The sequence below is a fragment of the Corvus brachyrhynchos genome, unplaced genomic scaffold (genome assembly GCF_000691975.1).
Source record: "Corvus brachyrhynchos isolate BGI_N302 unplaced genomic scaffold, ASM69197v1 scaffold115, whole genome shotgun sequence".
In the NCBI taxonomy this organism is placed as follows: domain Eukaryota; kingdom Metazoa; phylum Chordata; class Aves; order Passeriformes; family Corvidae; genus Corvus; species Corvus brachyrhynchos.
This window is the reverse complement of record NW_008239553.1, coordinates 11,355,947-11,373,461: the sequence shown is the minus strand read 5'-3', so window position 1 is coordinate 11,373,461 and position 17,515 is coordinate 11,355,947. Positions and strand designations below refer to the sequence as shown.

The 17,515-nt window shown below is 40.7% G+C and overlaps 1 protein-coding gene across 1 annotated transcript in view; it reads right to left on the bottom strand.

Annotated features, from left to right (window-relative positions):
* Positions 1-1,000: 1,000 nt before the first annotated feature.
* The window catches only part of MAP3K9 (mitogen-activated protein kinase kinase kinase 9), a 49,140-nt gene continuing 32,625 nt past the window's right edge, over positions 1,001-17,515 (bottom strand). Inside the window, exons 4-10 of the mRNA XM_008639506.2 lie at positions 16,415-16,590; positions 13,487-13,727; positions 12,228-12,350; positions 11,322-11,475; positions 5,704-5,816; positions 4,226-5,041; positions 1,001-3,003 (exon numbers count right to left, since the gene is read on the bottom strand). Coding sequence (XP_008637728.1) covers positions 2,522-3,003; positions 4,226-5,041; positions 5,704-5,816; positions 11,322-11,475; positions 12,228-12,350; positions 13,487-13,727; positions 16,415-16,590 — 2,105 coding nt within the window. The 3' untranslated portion in view covers positions 1,001-2,521. The remainder of the gene's footprint in view (positions 3,004-4,225; positions 5,042-5,703; positions 5,817-11,321; positions 11,476-12,227; positions 12,351-13,486; positions 13,728-16,414; positions 16,591-17,515) is intronic.

Here is a 17,515-nt window from a genome sequence, read left to right as displayed (position 1 = left end):
GCAGGCTGAGTTATATCAGTATGACCTAGAAAGGTGATCTCCCACTTCATGCACGTAAATGGATTTTAAAGATTTCTGTTCAAACTGAGCTATTCCAGGTGATGCCTTTGCAGAGCAGATGATACCCCCTATGATATTTATAATTATACCTTTTGGATAGAAAACATTACATTTCAGAACAGCTAATCTAGTTTTGTTCCAGACTTTTTAAAATGGTAAGGAAGACTATTAAAAATAGATTATTTTAATGTTCTTCTTTTAAGTCCCTCTGACACAGCCTCTTACTGAGATTACACTAAGGTTGATTTATAGCACAATCAAAATTAGCAATCTGTTGGATGAGTTTTATCTTTTTGCTGGTGTCTGGGTCACAAACGGAGTTTTCAGAAATGGAAAGCAAAAGGATGCTTAAGAAATCAATAATGCTAAAGGTCTAAATTTAACAAAAGAGTCAGAAATGTAAGTTTTCTTTAAGTACCTGAATCCCACATCATAATACCTTGTCTACAGTCAGCAGTCTCTCCAGCTTCAACATCTAGTGTAGCACCATTAAGGCTAGCTCTAGAGCATTCAATGGGGAGGGCAGCAGAAAGTAATTCTGCCATTATGCATTTTCCATGGAATGTGACAAACAAGTAATATGTGACAAAACAAAACATACTGTAATTGCTTGAATAAAAAGGTGCACTTGACTAATGGGAACATGCTGGTTTCAGTCCTCACACAGAACTAAAAAGCCTTACGTACAGTTCTTCCCCACACATGCTGGTTTTTAAAATCAGGTTACAAACATCTAAACACGCAGCTTCTCTCTGCTGACAGCTGCAGGAAGTATTCGGCTCCACTGCCTTCACAACAGGACTGGACTGCCCCAACAGGCCGAGCACTGCATTGGCAGCACCGTCAAATGAATTATTTGCAACCAAATATCAGCAGCTTAGCAAAACGATCGCAGATCTGTACAAAAACAATGAACAGACATGCTGTACCCTGCAATAAAGCAGACTACTCTATTACACTCAAATAAAGGCCACATCCCTCATATATAATGCCAAATTTGGGGAAGACTGAAGCTCTCTTTACAGCCAGTAAGACATAACTGCAGTGGCACAGACACACTTTAAGTCTTTGTACAGAAAACTCTGAGCCACAGGCACACACTATTTGTGTGACTTCCTCCTTTCAGACAGGGGTCTCTTCTTGCTCCAGATCTAGGAGTGTTTTACATATTTGAACAAGAATAAAGTTTTACATGTCTATAGTGCCTTTCACTCAAAGATCTCAAAGGACTTTATACCTATTACATACGTCCCAACCCCTCCCCTTGTGAGGTAGGTATTATTCCTATTATTTACAGATGGGGAAATTCAGGCACAGAGGTTACATTATTTGCCCAGGGTAACACAGTGAGTCAGTGACAAAATAAAACAGAATCCAGATGTTCTGATTCCTGTTTGCACAATCCAACTACTAGCAAGCCTCATTTTCAAAACAGCCTTAAACAAGTACCAGTGTGCATAAGAACAGTCTTGGGTTTCATGGGTCACTCCTAAAAGGCGTAACAAAGGAGAAAAAAAATAGAAAGAAAAAAATATGGAAACACGTAACTTCTGCAAGCCAACACATCTTTAAAGAAAGTTTCTGCTAACTCCCCTGTCAAAGCTGAGGCAACTTGACTATGAGCCTGAGAAACAGGGTGGGGAAAAAAAGAGACTGATGGAACAAAAGTCTGAAACAAGAACAAGCTCAACAGCCATACCATAAGCTTTCATCTTGAAAGCACAGGGTCATAAAAAAAATGGGCTGACAGGGACCTCAAGAGACCACTGAAGTTCATCCAACCTACCTTGAAGTCAGGATCAACTACATCTACTTGTTTCCAACGGTGTGGTTCACCTGCTCTCAAAGACCTCCACCAGCGGAGATGCCATGCCCTTCCCCTGCCATCTGTTCCACCTTACGCTACCACATGAGCAAAAGAGAATGAAGAAGTCTTAAGATGGCTACTTCTACTCTTTCAGTGGGGGTATGATGATTCCCAGGCCTGTCTAATGATCTGAATGTATTTCAGAGAAGGTAGTCTCCAGATATTTATTTGTTTCTGTTCTGGATTCCTTGGGAAAACATCAAACACTGATGTCTGCTGTAGTGTAATATTTGAGTTTTGAAAATACTGATTAATACCATGATAGAGACCAATATACTTACTGCAAGTGCCAAATTCTACAAGGTCATTAACAAAAGACTTTGATATGATAATTCTAGCTCATTGCAGATTCAAACTGCAGTAACAGGGCAGGGAAGACTACAGAAAAACCCCACAGCAAAAGTCAGCAGCTCAGAGTTGCCAAGTTTCACCCAAATGCAGACAAAAATCAGGCAGCTGACAACACATCTTCAGCAGAGACAGCACCATATGATCTCTGTAGCATCCCTCCATCTCATCTGTCTTCAAAGTGCATTCTCAGTGCAAAAAGTAGGATTGAATTTAGAGGGGCTCACTGTCCCCAGTGGTTTCATATTAAGACCAGAATTCTTGCTTGAGTTCATATGCTGCAGCTTTGTGTGTGTTAAGTTCACTTCTGCATAGCGGAATGGTGCTGTCCTGGCTCTGCCCCTCAGCATCTATGTCCAACAGTGTCCGCTCCTCTACAGGAGGACCCACCTGGAAAGGAAGCAGTGCAGGCAGTCCAGGTCTCTCTTCTACAGTGCTGCTGCTACTAGCAAAACAAGAGTCCAGATTGCTTGGAGTATCAGTACTTGAACTGTTGGCAGAAGATTCACCCTTGGCATTGCTGGGTGACACAAACCACCAGGGATCAAGCCGCTGCCGACTGGCTGCAGGACGTGGCCGGGGCAGGAACTCCAATGTCTTGGGTCTTTCCAGCGTGGGATCCTGCTGTGCATTCCATCGTCTCGGGGTTGGAGGAAAAACAAGGTTGGGGTCTGGCAGGCGAGGGACCTCACTTGGATCTTTGCTTGGACTAGGTGTTTTTAATACACCTATCCAAAACAGACAACGTAAGAGAAGAGGGAAACACGTTAGATGGCAATGCTAAGTGGTTCCTACAGATCTTAGTTCACTTTATGTACAGTGCATTTTCAAAGCAGAAAGCCTCCATTCAGAATCTACAAACTCCGTATCTTCAAGATTATGGCAATCTGAAGTGACTGGCTTCTTTACCCCTACCCTGTTCTTAACACATTTCAAGACACCTGTTTCACTGACCTGGAACAAGCATCAGGTTTTGATCATTCTCTCATGTGTTTTCTTCAATTTTCAGACTGGAGAGCATGGATTTGACCTCCTAACAGAGGAGTGGACTCTCCAAGTCCTTTGGAGGGCACACTACCCACTAACAGCTTGAATGGATCAGGGAGACACTTGCACAGCAAGATACATGACACCTGTTTGCCATGAGCAGGACCAACTTCCTGGAAGAGTCACTTAACACTGCTTACTGCAGATGCTTCCTGGTTTCTTTTCATTTAGGGGTGGGCGTGGTATTTGGTTGTTTTTTTTTTTTTTTTTTTACAAACACAACGTAACTTGTACATGTTCATGAATACCATTTTAATGAATACTTTTCATCTGAATTAACCCACATTTTACTGCAGACTTCCATTCAAAAGACAACTTCATATTTTGTTTTACTTTTGGGAAAATGCTAATTAAATCAGATTTTAATTTATGATTCTAGTCCTTCCTTTTTTTGGTGACTTACTAGGGCAAGAACACAGTAAAACATCTTTTAAATTATGAAGTCACAGCCACTCAAAGGCTGCAACAGTGAGCACACCTACCCAGAAAGATCCCTCTTGTTTGCAAAGGAATTGGAGCAACAGTAGCACAGCCTCAAACTGTTTTATGGATCCCATTTTCACCTTAGAGATCAGAATTTACTCTGAAGTACAAACAAGTGTATAAAGGCAATGGAGATGAAATCCTGAGAAGAATGTGCAATATTTGTAAATTGGTACCATTTTTGTCTAAGAAACAATATTATGCTCTGCCTCACAGCATGGGGGGGCAGAGAGAGTTCTTTAGTGTAGACATGCTGGAACTGAAACCATTACTGCATTATTCTGTTAGCTATTTGTGTAAAGATGGCCTCCACAAGCAATTCTTGTGGGCTGGTCATCTCAACGAATGTATAAGCAACAAGTAATTATACTGCTTCTGTCTTTATTCTGAAGAGGAAAAGGAAGATGGCTGAAAACCTACCTGCTCCCAGTGCTCCAGTTAAACAGCTACCAGAAGGGCATCCACTGGTTGGGCACCCATTGACAACCAGTCCACCCCCTTTGATGGCCCCATCAGAAGGTGTGCGCCTGTGTCCACCTTGCTGGGTGTGGGAAGAGACCGTCACGTGTGTGGGAGTCAAGGACTGGTTGGGGTCCTGTTTGAACCTCTCGATCTGGACATTGACCAGTGGGTTTGTAATGGCTGGCAAGGGAGCCCTGACTGTCACTGGGCTGACAGGCATCTCATAAACCACAATCTCATCACTGTCTGAGCGCAGCAGGGACCGGGTGGAATTACATTCGGAAATGGAAGACAGGGAAAGAAGGGTGAGGGATGTGGATGGCTCGCCTAGCAACAACAGGGGATCTTCCTTCTTGAAGATCTTCCGGGAAGGTGGACTAGTGCTCCTGCGTGGGCGTCCAGCTCGCTGAAAAATGCTGTCACGCTTCTTCTTCTCTTCTTTGGGCACCTCTGGCTCTTCCTCAATCAGCAGCTGACACTTCCCTGCTTCTAAGAGATCAAAACCCAGGCCTGCAGCCGCCAGCACTGCTCCACAGCCAAGCAATGCAACCTCACATCGCTGGGGGGGGGAGCCGCTACGTTTGAGGCTGTTGGTGGGTGTCAGCTGTGGGGTACTCGTAGCAGAGTTAACAGGGGTGGACTCCTCATTGGCATCACTAGAAGGGCCATCCCACTCTTCATTCTTCTGAAATGGGATGCAGAGGTATGACTGATTGTGCACAGGTGAAGGGTGCACTTTGCCCTCTCCATTAAAACATTCACTGTCCTCATCATCTGGAAAGCAAATGAAAATAGACTTTGTATCAATGTAACATTTTCACTGGCAAATTTAATTGTCTCACAGATATACTTCAAAATAAGCTTCTCCTCAAAAGATGCAACTGCTCTCATCACAAACATCATTCATCAACTCCCAAATACTCACAGGCTATTGTTTCCAAAGCAGATAGGCTGAGACAAGTAACTGGAAACACTATCAAAGTGAAAGAAATTAGTGAAGCATTCACCCACTCGGGATTAATTGCAGAACAGCATTTCAAAAGCAACCTACACCTCAGTTACTTCTAGAGTAAATTTATGTGTTTGTGAGTCAGGACCAAAAGGTAGGAGAATTTTAAGGATTGCTCCTTGCAAGTGAAGGTGTAAGCATGCTGCACATGTAAATATCATTATACAGGAAATGAGCTGAGAGACAGCATGGAGCTAGGGGAGAATTAAGCTTGTTAGCTTGACAGAGGGAGAAGCACAAGCAGTGAGGTGAACAAGATGAAAACCCAGAAGGAGAAAGTGGACACTTGACAAAGAATAAAAGAAAACCACATACCAAACAAAATGAAAACATTACTGTAAGGTACCAGGAGAAGGTCAGGAAAGAGGTTCATTCAAATGTGAATGGAAGTGGGGATGAGAGTACCAAGTTCAGGGAATTCCTTTACCCATCTCTGCTAAGCTGGTGAATCCTGGAAAAGCAGGTGCAGTTCTCTGGATCTTCCCAAGATTCGGTGCACTGGATGACCACTGCTTGCATCCTTCTACCAGAGCTTTCAGACTGAAATAGTAGAAGGATATGAGAAAATGTACCATGCTCACAACCAGTTTCCATTTTCCCCTCATATACTCCCTATTGATCTACTTAGGGTATGCATGCATCCATCTCAACTACACAGATCTGAAGTCCTGCCACAGCAAGAAATTTGCTGACATCTTTACAGCACCTTAAAATAGAGAAAAAAAAAAAAGTCAAAAGGTCCCTCCTTCATTTGTTACACTGTAGCAGTCAAAAGGCCTCTGCTGATAACTAACGAGCTATGAAAGCAGAATAATAGAAGGCTCCACTACAAAAATCAGATGAAACATTTTCTTTTTAAATCAAGGCATCTTGATTTCTTTTGCAATCAATCTTACCATGGCAGGTAAAGAATAAATTGCTCAGCAAGGAGAGGGGAAAATACCTCCAAAAATGTTTCCATGTGAAACACAAATGAACAATGAATTCAAACATCACTCACTAATAAGCTAAAGTCACTGTAACAGCAAAGCTGTGTCTCTATATTATAAACCCCAATATTTTTCCTGTAGAGGAAACACTGTATTGAAGTACAGATAGTTAAAAGCACAAGTTCTAGATTACAGAAAAAAGGCAACTAAACTTATAAATCATGTCATTGTTTCTTTTACTTAAAAACAAACAAAGCCCAAGAGAAGAACCCAAACCCAAATCCCTAGTTTGACCTGTGTCTGAAGATATGTCACCAGGCTCCTGAACTTATTAGTAATCCCTATTCAAAGGTTTTCATTACCATCATCCTGCACTAGTTTCATGACATCAGACATGTATGTCAAGAACTTTGGTTAGCAGCACAACTTCCTGATGTATCAATATTGAAAGTTTTATTATTCATTTATCAACATAGTCCGAACTGGAAAATTTGGTGCCTTTCTCCACAAACATGAAACATTAGAGTGCTGATGAAAAGCCACACACACTTAGGATAGGCAGAAATTACATGGAAGGAATAAAAAGATCTGCAGATTGACTGATCTCAACTGGAAACACAAAAGCATTGACTTGTTACCGAAAGAACAGAAAACTCAGAGATAAGCTCTCTTCCAGCTCCATTACTAGCTTGCATTGTTTTTTGGTAAGACATGTAATTCATTACCATCATTCCCTTAAAGAGAAAGGGAAATACAAGCATATATAAGTTACCTCTCATGATTCTTATTTTCCACCACCATCACTCTGCATTTCTAAGACAGCTTCCATTCCATGATTTAAAAATGTTATTATATTGGGGTATTTTTTTGCCTTGGTATGAGTTTTTCCTCTGCTCTCTACCCAATTGAGATGCTCTACTTGTCACCAAACTATACTGCAGCAATAGCAAGGCCACAGGATCTAAACTTGATTCAGCACATGATCATTTCGTTGATGACTGTGGTACAGACATTACAATAAAAGTATCCTGTGCAGTTCTCAACTGCCCTGCAAGTCCATCCTCATTAACCATTCTGGCCCTGCTGTGATCTTGAATCCAGACAACACAGCACTGAACCCTATTTGTCAAGACAAACAACCATAGGGTTTTATAACAGACATGCAAATCAGTGTGTGGGTCTGTTCTGATTTACTCCCTCCACAGCATACTCAGCTGTGTAACACAACACGCCAATAGCATACATTAGATCTAAATAACCCAGGTGTACAACATGCCTACCTAGGATACATACTATAAACAGAGATGCATATTAAGGGAAGCTGGTGAGTGAAGATGAACCACGTTAGCAGTGTGAACACCTCCAAAACTGAATCTCAAAGCTCTTACAATATGGGTAGAGAACTACTGAGGAAGGTGAGATTTCCAGAGAGCTGGGAAAACACATACTCAACTTAGTTTGCTTCCTCATGACTTCTCAGGGCAATCTTCCCTTGCAAAGAACAGACTGAAGATTTGCTGTTACTGTCAAAGTGCAGCTCAATCTGAACAGGAAGATAAATAGCTACCAGAATAATTTCAAGGCCTGCTATGTTTGCCTTAAGGTTATAAAATTTTCATCCTTCCCTTTTATTTTTTGCTCCTTCTTTTTTCCCTCAAATTACAAGCAGACCTCAAAGACCTGTCCAGAAGATTCCTGCACATCATCTTAATTAGGCAGTGGCGTGCATTTGAAAACAATTCAAAACATGCTGACCTAAGAGAATGTTCCTACTAGAGTCTGTCAGTGCCCTAAGGAAAGAGGAACTGGAATGATTTGAAAGCACTAGCACTTACACTGTATTTCAATCACCAACATAACAATTCAGGAACCTAAAAACTTCTCGCCTATAATCTATTTAGATTAACTAACCAGAAGGTTGTTACTTACTTTGCTGTATTATGATTGAGTGACTTTTCTGTTGCCTTTTTCTACTGGGAAGTCAAAGGCACCTCTTTGTAGGAATGGTAAGATGACAAGGTTTATTTGCTCAGCAAATTGCAAAAAACTTCCCTACAACTGTAAGACAGCATCTCTAATGTCTTAATAGCGTTCTGTAATACCATGTTAAGGCATTAGTACTGCTGTGAATAAAAAAAGTCTGTTGCCTACTTAGCTTGCAGATTTTAAGAGGTAACTGCTAAAGCATTTTAAGTCACATCCACTGTCACCTTCCGTAAAATTAGTAACCTGTGCAAAAAGCAGGGTGACCATCACCCGTGCCATAGTAAGTCTGTGACTAATCAATGCCAAGTTTAAAGACAATTAAAACTTCACAGTATATCTTTCAGAATATACTGTAAGATCACAAGGGAACTGTCACAGAACTAGTCCAACAAAAAGCTTCATCCAGTCTCTGCAATTCAGCACAACTCCCTTCAGCTGCTGTGCATATTCTTTATGTTCAAAGATAAATGGAGAAGTGTGAATAATCACTGTATCATCTTTTCATGACTGCCTTTACTTGATGTTAATTATAGGCCACTGCAATTTTCACAATGCTATTCTTGCATAAACTTGGAATTATCTCCTGTGAGGAATACATGGAAAGTGATAAAAATTATGAAGATAAAAGTTCCCTGGATCTCAAAGTCCCATAAGCAGCAGTAACAGCAGCACTTCTGCTACCAGAACAGCATTATGGAGAACACTTGAACTGGACCTCGCTATCCTAAGATGAGCTCTTCACTTTACCCCAATTTTCCCAGGGTTCAGTATTTGGGTCAGCCCTGTTTAATATCTTTATCTATGTCCTGGATGAGAGGATCAAGGGCACCCTCAGTTAGTTTGCAGTGACATTAAGTTGGGTGGGAGTGTTGATCTGCTGGAGGGCAGGAAGGCTCTGCAGAGGGATCTGGACAGGCTGCATCAATGATGAATCAAGGCCAACTGTATAAGGTACAATAACATGAAGTGTTGGGTTCTGTTCTGTTGACTTCGGTCACAACAACTCCATGCAATTCTACAGGCTTGAGGATGAATGGCTGGAAAGCTGCTTGGTGGAAAAGGATCTGGGGATGTTCATCAACAGGCAGTTGAACATGAGCCAGCAGTGAGCCCAGGTAGCCAAGAAAGCCAAAGGCATGCTGGCAAGACTAGGGAAGTGATTGTTCTCCTGTACTCAGTGCTGGTGAGGCCGCACCTCGAATCCTGCGTTCAGTTCTGGGCCCCTCACTACAAGAAAACACTGAGGAGCTGGAGCATGCCCAGAGAAGGGCAGTGGAGCTGCGGAAGTGTCTAGAAAGTCATACAAGGAGCAGCTGAGGGAGCTGGGGTTGTTTAGCCTGCAGAAAAGGAAGCTGGGGGAGATCTTATCACTGTCTACAAACACCTGAAATGAGGCTGTAGCCAGGTGGGGGTTGGCTTCTTCTCCCAAGCAACAAGTAACAGGACAAGAGAAAATGCCCTCAACTTGCACCAGGAGAGGTTTAGATTAATTATTGGGAGAAATTTCTTCAGTGAAAGGCTGGCCAGGCATTGGAATAGGCTGCCCAGGAAAGCAGTGGAATTACCATCCCTGGAAGTGTTCAAAAAGTGTGTGGATGTGGTACTTGGGAATATGGTTTACTGGCAAACATGATGGAGGCTACGTTAATGGTTGGACTCAAAAGGTCTTTTCCAACCTTAAACATGCAATGAAATTTTATCTCCTTACCCTGTAAAATAAGAATTAAAAAATACTTAAAAATAGCAAGAACTAACTTTTGAGTCTTTAAAGGGAGCAACTCTGCTCCTTTTTAATTAAAGTCTGCAGTCTGGCACGATCTCAGCAAGGAGTGGTTCACTGTATGTTAGCCATACTGCTCTCTCAGCAACACTCTCGTGTTTCAGACACTCTGCAAAATGTGTATCTGTATCGAGTCTCCCTAGGAAAGATTCTGAATACTACAGAACATCTCAGTTGTAGAGAGAACAGAACCACAGTTTGCAAGCAACTCCATTCCAGCTGTCTGTGTCCAAAAGCAGTTGGTGCTTCAGACTGTACAATAATTAACAGAAAACAGAAGAGCTCTATTCCCAGAATTCTAACATGATTTCAAGGTAGAAGTGGTTTTTTCCAGCTTCAGTGATCTCCTGCCTTTCTACATAATTGATGATTGTCAAGCGTGACATCTGTTTTAATTCTGTAGAATGCTATCCTTCATTTGTAGGATAGGTAAAGCATAGGCAGCAGTCAAAGAAGCTTCTTCCATATTGTCCTGTCAACATGTCTTGAGCACCTTAGAGAGAGAACATATTTTAATAGATCCAGGCCCTCTTGCAGAGGGTAACAATAGTGATGCACTATGCAAACATCAATTTTTCAGGCATTTCACACCTGAACACACAATAGTAAAGATAAAGATTATAACCAACTATTTTATTTTCCCTGCTAAAAAATACGGCAAGAGTCAAACCATCAATTTATCAGGGGGAAGATGCTCAAACTCCACTAAAAATTACCAAGCATTCAAAATCTTTTAGAAGGCCAAAAAGTCCTATGTTTAAAGCAGCATTCCAGCAATGATTCACTGGAGTCCTGGTATAAATAATTCACACACACAAAGAAAAAAAAAAAGATGCCACAGAACGATGACCTATAGAAACAGAGGTACAACCTGTATCTCTGCAAAAATCACTTTCAGGATTGATTCACTCAAGGTACATGTCCTTTTCAAAAGACTGAAGAGAAGATATTTGCTTGGCTTTATCAGATACTTTTTTATATAATAGCATCTAAGACAAGAAAAAGCATATCTGAGAATTTTAAGAGAGAAGCAGTTTCAGATATGATACAAAATTGCAGAAAGCTGAGCCTTAAAACAGAGAAAACCTACTAGAGAGAGTTTTGTACAGCTAAGAAGTCCAACTGCTTACAAATACACCTAATAACTTAATAGCAGACAGTGAAACATCAGTCACTAGCAAAGGAACTGAATGCAGTTTTCTAAACTGTTCTGAATCTCTAACATCTCTGGTACAGGAAATAAGTTTGGAAGCAGAAAAGTGTTTGCAAGCAGATAGGCAAATCTCCTGTGAGCCAGCTCATGACCAGTTTTAGAACCTGGACACGAGTTGCCTCCAGGCCCTCTCTTACCCCTCTTCTCCTGCACCTAGCTCCTTGTGACAAAGTGAGCTTGGTCCCCAAGTGCGTCCCTTTTTCTTCTGGCCTCTCTTCTCTTCTTCCTCTCCTTCCTCCTTTGGAAGGACTGAGCTTCGTCCCCACGTTTTACTGCTTTCAGCAGGTGTCACTTCATAAGTGGAAAGAACAGTGGAAAATGGGAAAGAAAAACAGATACAAAAATTAAAAATAATTGGTTCCACGGCAACATAAAGAATAAAACATAGACCAGAGCAGGAATAGTAACAAAAGTGATTTTGCCATAATTCTGACCATTTATCAACACAGATCTAACAACCAAATGCCAAATAAAAGCATTACCTAATCCTTTCAAGTATAGGTAGCCTCTCCAGCTTTATTCCATCACTAGTTTTCTCTTTAGAACCACCAGTTTGAAACCAAATGCACAAGTGCAGGGCTATCCATTACAAACACTACACATTAGTTAACATGACTTTCATAATTCTAATACATGTATGTCTGCCTAATCCTGTGTTATAATGGGAACACTGTTTGCATGACAAGTGCCCCTGTTCTTATTTCCTTAAAACAGTCACTTAATACACTATAGCGATGTTTCACAGATCTACTCTGCAAATTAGTATTTTTAAAAATTAACTTGTACACCTAAGGAACATATTTTCTATAAAAACAGCAGTATTTCAAGAACGTGGGCAAGTATGGTTTTGGCTCCAAAGGAGGTGATACTCCCCCCATCACCAAGACACTCCATTTGTCTCTCTAAATGCATACATACAAGACACAAGGCAAACATTTTAGGTACTTTCTTTAACAGTCCTGTCCTAGATATGGAATCTTGGCATCTTACCACACTGACAGACTGCACATTCCCCAAATTCAATACTACATTGAGCTCCTTACACTGTATGGCCCTGAGTCTGGGAATAATGGTAGGACTTGCAGGAGGGCTGGAGCAGCTACTGATTAAGCTTTTCCTTTTGTCCATTGTTGGAGAAGCCTGCACAGTGAATTTATGCTGAAAATCTGTTTAGAAAAAGAAAAAAAAAATAAAAGCAGAAAGACACAGTTAAAATTATCTTTTTTTTTTTTTTTTTTTTAATGTAAGAAAAAAAATATTACGGTAACTTTCAAAGAGCACATGTAGATCTATGTAGAAATGAAGTTTTACAGCTAATTGCTATTTGCCCATTGTACACACAGAATTCAGAACAAAGATGTGCACTCAGCCCTGAAAATGTATCTTCTCAGTGTATGTGTGAAACACATACACACACAGACCTTGTGTTGACTGACATGCCAAAGTACATCCCTGTATAAATCCATGCACCCTACCTTTTAGTTTATTAAGCACCACCAAAAATAGGCATTTGCAGACCAAAAGAAAGGCATAAGTAACATACAAATTTTATCATAGTTTCTCTTCTGAACAGCCAGTGTCTCCCAGAAAAAAAAGAATATAGTGCAAGTCATCATCCCTGATGTAATGACGAACACTATGTGATTTACAAACCCCACGCTTTTTGTTTTCTACAAATTTAAATGTGCACAAAGGATCTGCAGTAGAAATGCTAAGAATTCAGTATTTCTGCACATCATCTTCACTCTCAAGAGTGACTTCGTCAACACCTTACTAATATTTAACATTTCTTCCAGAAGGGTGGTATTGGAAGTCACTTGCACGTTAATAGGAGTTCATGTATGAATTAACAATCTAGGTATTGTAGTCTCACAGTTATCAATGTATTTTTGGTAATTTTTAGATTCCTACACCAAAAAAATCCAGTAGATTACAGTTTCTCCTGCAGCATTATGTAAAATATTCCCAGAGCATGAACCTCCATCATTTTCTATGTACTTCCTTTAAAAAGCTGATTATTTTGCGTATTAACATGTTTAACTGCAACCACATTTTTACAATAAACCATATACAGCCAATGACTAACAAACATGTAACATCTCAAATTTACTTCTGGCCTTCACCTTGGGACTTTGGGCAATGCTAGCCACAAGAGCATTAAACTTAGTTTATTGATCCTGACGAGGTATGTTTTTCCCAAAGTCCATCAAATCCTTTCTAATGCGTAAGGGTCACTCGTAAGGAACTCTCAAATCTACAGGTTGCTCCCACTTCACCTGGCACAGCCTGACACGGCACCAACCTGAAGGCAAGCTGATATGATTGCCGTCCTTTAACTTGAGCCGGTTCCTCTTGAACTTCCCCATGCGTTTCTTGACCCGAGGCTTCTCCTGACACAGCTGGTGGATGATAATGTTGAGCTCCCTTTCCAGGATGTCAATCTCACGTTCTGCCAGCTCTTGTTCCCGCCTTCGTAGCAGCTCCTCATGGTTCTTTTGTTCAACAGCAGCACGAGTCAGCTCTTCTTCCCATGTGCGCAGCTCCTGCAGGGAGATAAGTAGAAACAAAAGGCTACCTTGTGACCTGTGGGTTAAGACTAACACTACCTGTTCTGAAGGTACAGCTACAATGACTTGTGCTCACAGAACTGCTAACACCATTGGTTAAAGGCTCAGCTGAGAGCCAAAAACATTCCTCAAGGACTTCAATGCTTGCCATTCAAGGCCCCTCGTACCAGTATTAAAAATCAGACATAACCACCTGTGAAGCCACACCTGAAATCCTGTGTCAAATTCTAGGCTCTCCAGTACAAGACAAACATGGACATACCGGAGCGACACTGAACTGTGCCGTAAATCAAGTCCCTCCTGATGGGAGAGAATTTACTGAAAGTCCTTGCAAGGAGTTTCAAAGAAAAGCGAGACTTTTCCTTTAGTTTCAATGCTTCCAGATAGTTGTTTATTAAGTCTTATCAGAGGAACGGAGCCACTAGTGTGACCCAGGTACAGCATAGAAGACAGAAAAGCAGGAGTGAGCTCAATTATCAAGATTTACACAGCTTTTAAAGATATTTTAACCAATAGTTACTAAAAACATATATTATTTTCACTTTCCTACCAATTATTCAGTAACACGGGCAGGAACTGCGGAATTCTCTATCCAATCATTCCAAACTACTTTTACTGCAGAACATGGAGTAGTAGAAGAAGGAGAAGAAGGTTTAGAGAACAATAACAATCTTCCATTTTGATATTTTTTTACTCTTACCTATTTACTACAAAGAGAAGCCCAAAACCTCTAAATTTTTCACCCTGTGACAATCTTACACAGTAGTCTATCACCTAATTCACACCACTGTATTTTCTAGTTGTTGTCTGATTGTTGGTAATTTTTTCCAAGGTTGGAGGTTAAAACAGTGTTGTTCAGGGGGGTAAGAACCGTTAAAAACAGGCAGAGAAATATTCTCGGCACTCTGGGTTCCTACACAGAGAGATTCCAATGAAGGGCCATGAAGGTTGATTAAGAGACTGGAGCACCTCTCCTACGAGAAAGGGCTGAGACATAGGGGACTGTTCATCCTAGCACAGAGAAGGCTTGGGTGGAGTGAAGGGGGATCTTACCAGTGCATATAAAAACCTGAGGGAAGGGTGGCAAAAAGATAAAGCCAGGCTTCCTTCAGCAGTGCCCAGCGATAGAACAAGAGGCAATGGGCACACACTGAAACACAGGGGACACCCTGTGAACACTTTTTTACTGCATTACTGAGCACTAGCACAGGTTGCCCAGAGAGGCTGTGGAGCCTTCCTCCTTGGGGATACTCAAAAGCCATCTCGACATGGTCCTGGCAAAGATGCATATGGCAAACCTTTCAATCTATCCCTTGCTGACAAAATAAATTAACTGAAACTGTCCTTGAAATCCCAAAATCCCACTGCGCTCCTTTCCAAGGACAAAAGAATTCAGCACTCAGAGTAATTTTCTTCAGCTGGCCAATTCCAGTGCAGAAGGTAAAAACTGAAGAATTAAAGTTAAACTTCAGACAGATAATCAGACAGATTTTAGTTTAGATGTTTTTAATAATGTCATTGTTACCTGGCTCATCACTGGGGAGACTTGGTACATTTTACTCAATAGGTGAACAGCATACAAAATTATTTCTCCATTGCTAAAGAGGAATACAGTACTCAGCCTGAGAGCAGTGTAATTAGCATTGTTTGACTGTTTGTCTGTTGAAGTTTCTGGTTTTCAAAAACTGTTCCAATACAGTTATGCCATGGGACAACAGTAGCAAGGAAATGCCTATAAGCTAATTTATTTTTCCCAAAAGCTACTATAATAGGTGAATAGAAATGTTTTAAGTATTGTTGTAGAAGTTGACTTCTTTCCTCTGATCCAAAGTCTTCTTTTCCTTCTCTCTGCCTCCTAAACCCAACCTCTGAGCCCAAATCAAGGTGGTTGCTTATTAAGAGTTTATTTTCAGGCAAGAGAATGTGAACTTACAAATGTATTATTACGCTAGTGATTTTGCTGCAGTTTTTCTTACCAACAACTAAAGACAGTCTCTGTAAAGACCTTAAATTAGATGCAGCGAGCTGTGCTTTCTGCAAGTATGCTAGAAGAAAACTTCAGCTTTTTCACATCTCCTCTTCAAGGCTGTTGGTCACCATTCCTGTTATTCCTGCTAGCATTTTTGTTTCCTACTATTTACCCAGATGGACTTCAGTTATAGCAGTTACTGGATCCTTCCCCTGGTAGCACTCATGTTTATTAAACTCTATGCATTTTGGTTGTGCTCAAAACCTTGAAAACGCAAACCCAGCAGAACCAAAGCTGCAATGTTTACTAGAGTATATATGCTGAACCTACCCCTCCTACATCTCCTGTTAACAGCTTTCATTGGGTTTCTCAATTAAGATGGTAATAGTGAGACAGTTACCAAATGCACTAAACAATCAAGATAATTCATCACAGCAATTTGCACAGAGTATAATGGAAGCTCACTACAATATTAGAAAGAGCAGCAGCTCAGGATACGGATATTTAATTTTCTTGTGATTCTACCCTTGTGCGCATCATAACCTGTCACTGATTCACGGACTTAATACAAGCTCCAGTAAAGCACAGACAAAATTAGCTCTGGGATGCACTAAACAATAATCCCTGTTTGAACCACGAAATGGGGAAATTACAATCCAGAGAGCACAAGCAGGGAGCATTGTTCTCTACTTACCTTTTCTTTGGCTCTGAGCTGATCAAACATCTCTTGGATCTCTTGTTTCCAGTCTTCCTGCAGGGAGTGGAAGGAATCTTTGGGCATTTCAAAAAAACCAGACTCTTCTATGGCAGTAAGATGGTCTAGGATAGTGGCAAAGGAAGGTCGTGAGTGTGGGTCAGGGTTCCAGCAATCTAGAACAGAACAAAGACAAGCAACTGTCAAGGATCTCTAAGTATGGAGGTCTGAGAGGCTGGATAGTACTTTACTGATCCCCAGTGGCTAAGAGTGGCATACACACCATCTGTGTTACTCCATCTTTCCCACTGCCCACTTGCACTGACTAATGTCAAGTATGGAATTCATGCTTTCATGTTTATACAATATCCAACAGAACTTCAAATCTTGAACTACCTAATTATCTAGGTCTCTGGGTTCTATTGCAATAATATGTCAAGTAAAATACAGGCTTATTCATGGTACAGAAGGTTACATCTTACAGCATTTTTAAAAAATAACAAATAATTTCCTTAAATATTTTGCTTTAAGATGCACTTATGTGCTCACAGAGTAGAAATACTATGCAGGATTCTTGCAAACACTTATTTTATCATAGTTACACTGCAGAGTTAACAGCCATACTGCAGCAGGACGATCTCTATCAGGGTTTTTTTCTAATGCCAAACTCTAATACTAAGCTGAGTCATTATGAATCTTTTCTCAGAATAGAAAACCTCTCCTGCAAAGCAAACTGGGCATAACTTGACTGAAAATAAGAGATTTAAGTAAATAATGACATCAAATAGTGCATTTAGAGTTTTCCTGTTTTTACAGGTCCTTTTTTACTATTTGAGAGAAAATTAATCAGACTTTTTTCTTTTGCTTTTAGGCAAAACCACAGATAAGCAAGTTTATTTCATTTACAATCTAATGCAATTACTTAGCCAGTTACAGAGCTCTAAAAACACAGAACTGAAGGTAGCCGTCTTACCACATAAGGCAACTCAATGAGCAACAGTACAAAAGGAAATGTTTTACAGCGAAGGGAACTGAACATTGAAAACAGAAACAGAAAATAATACAAAGTAACCCCTCAAGCTACAAACAATCCCCCAAACC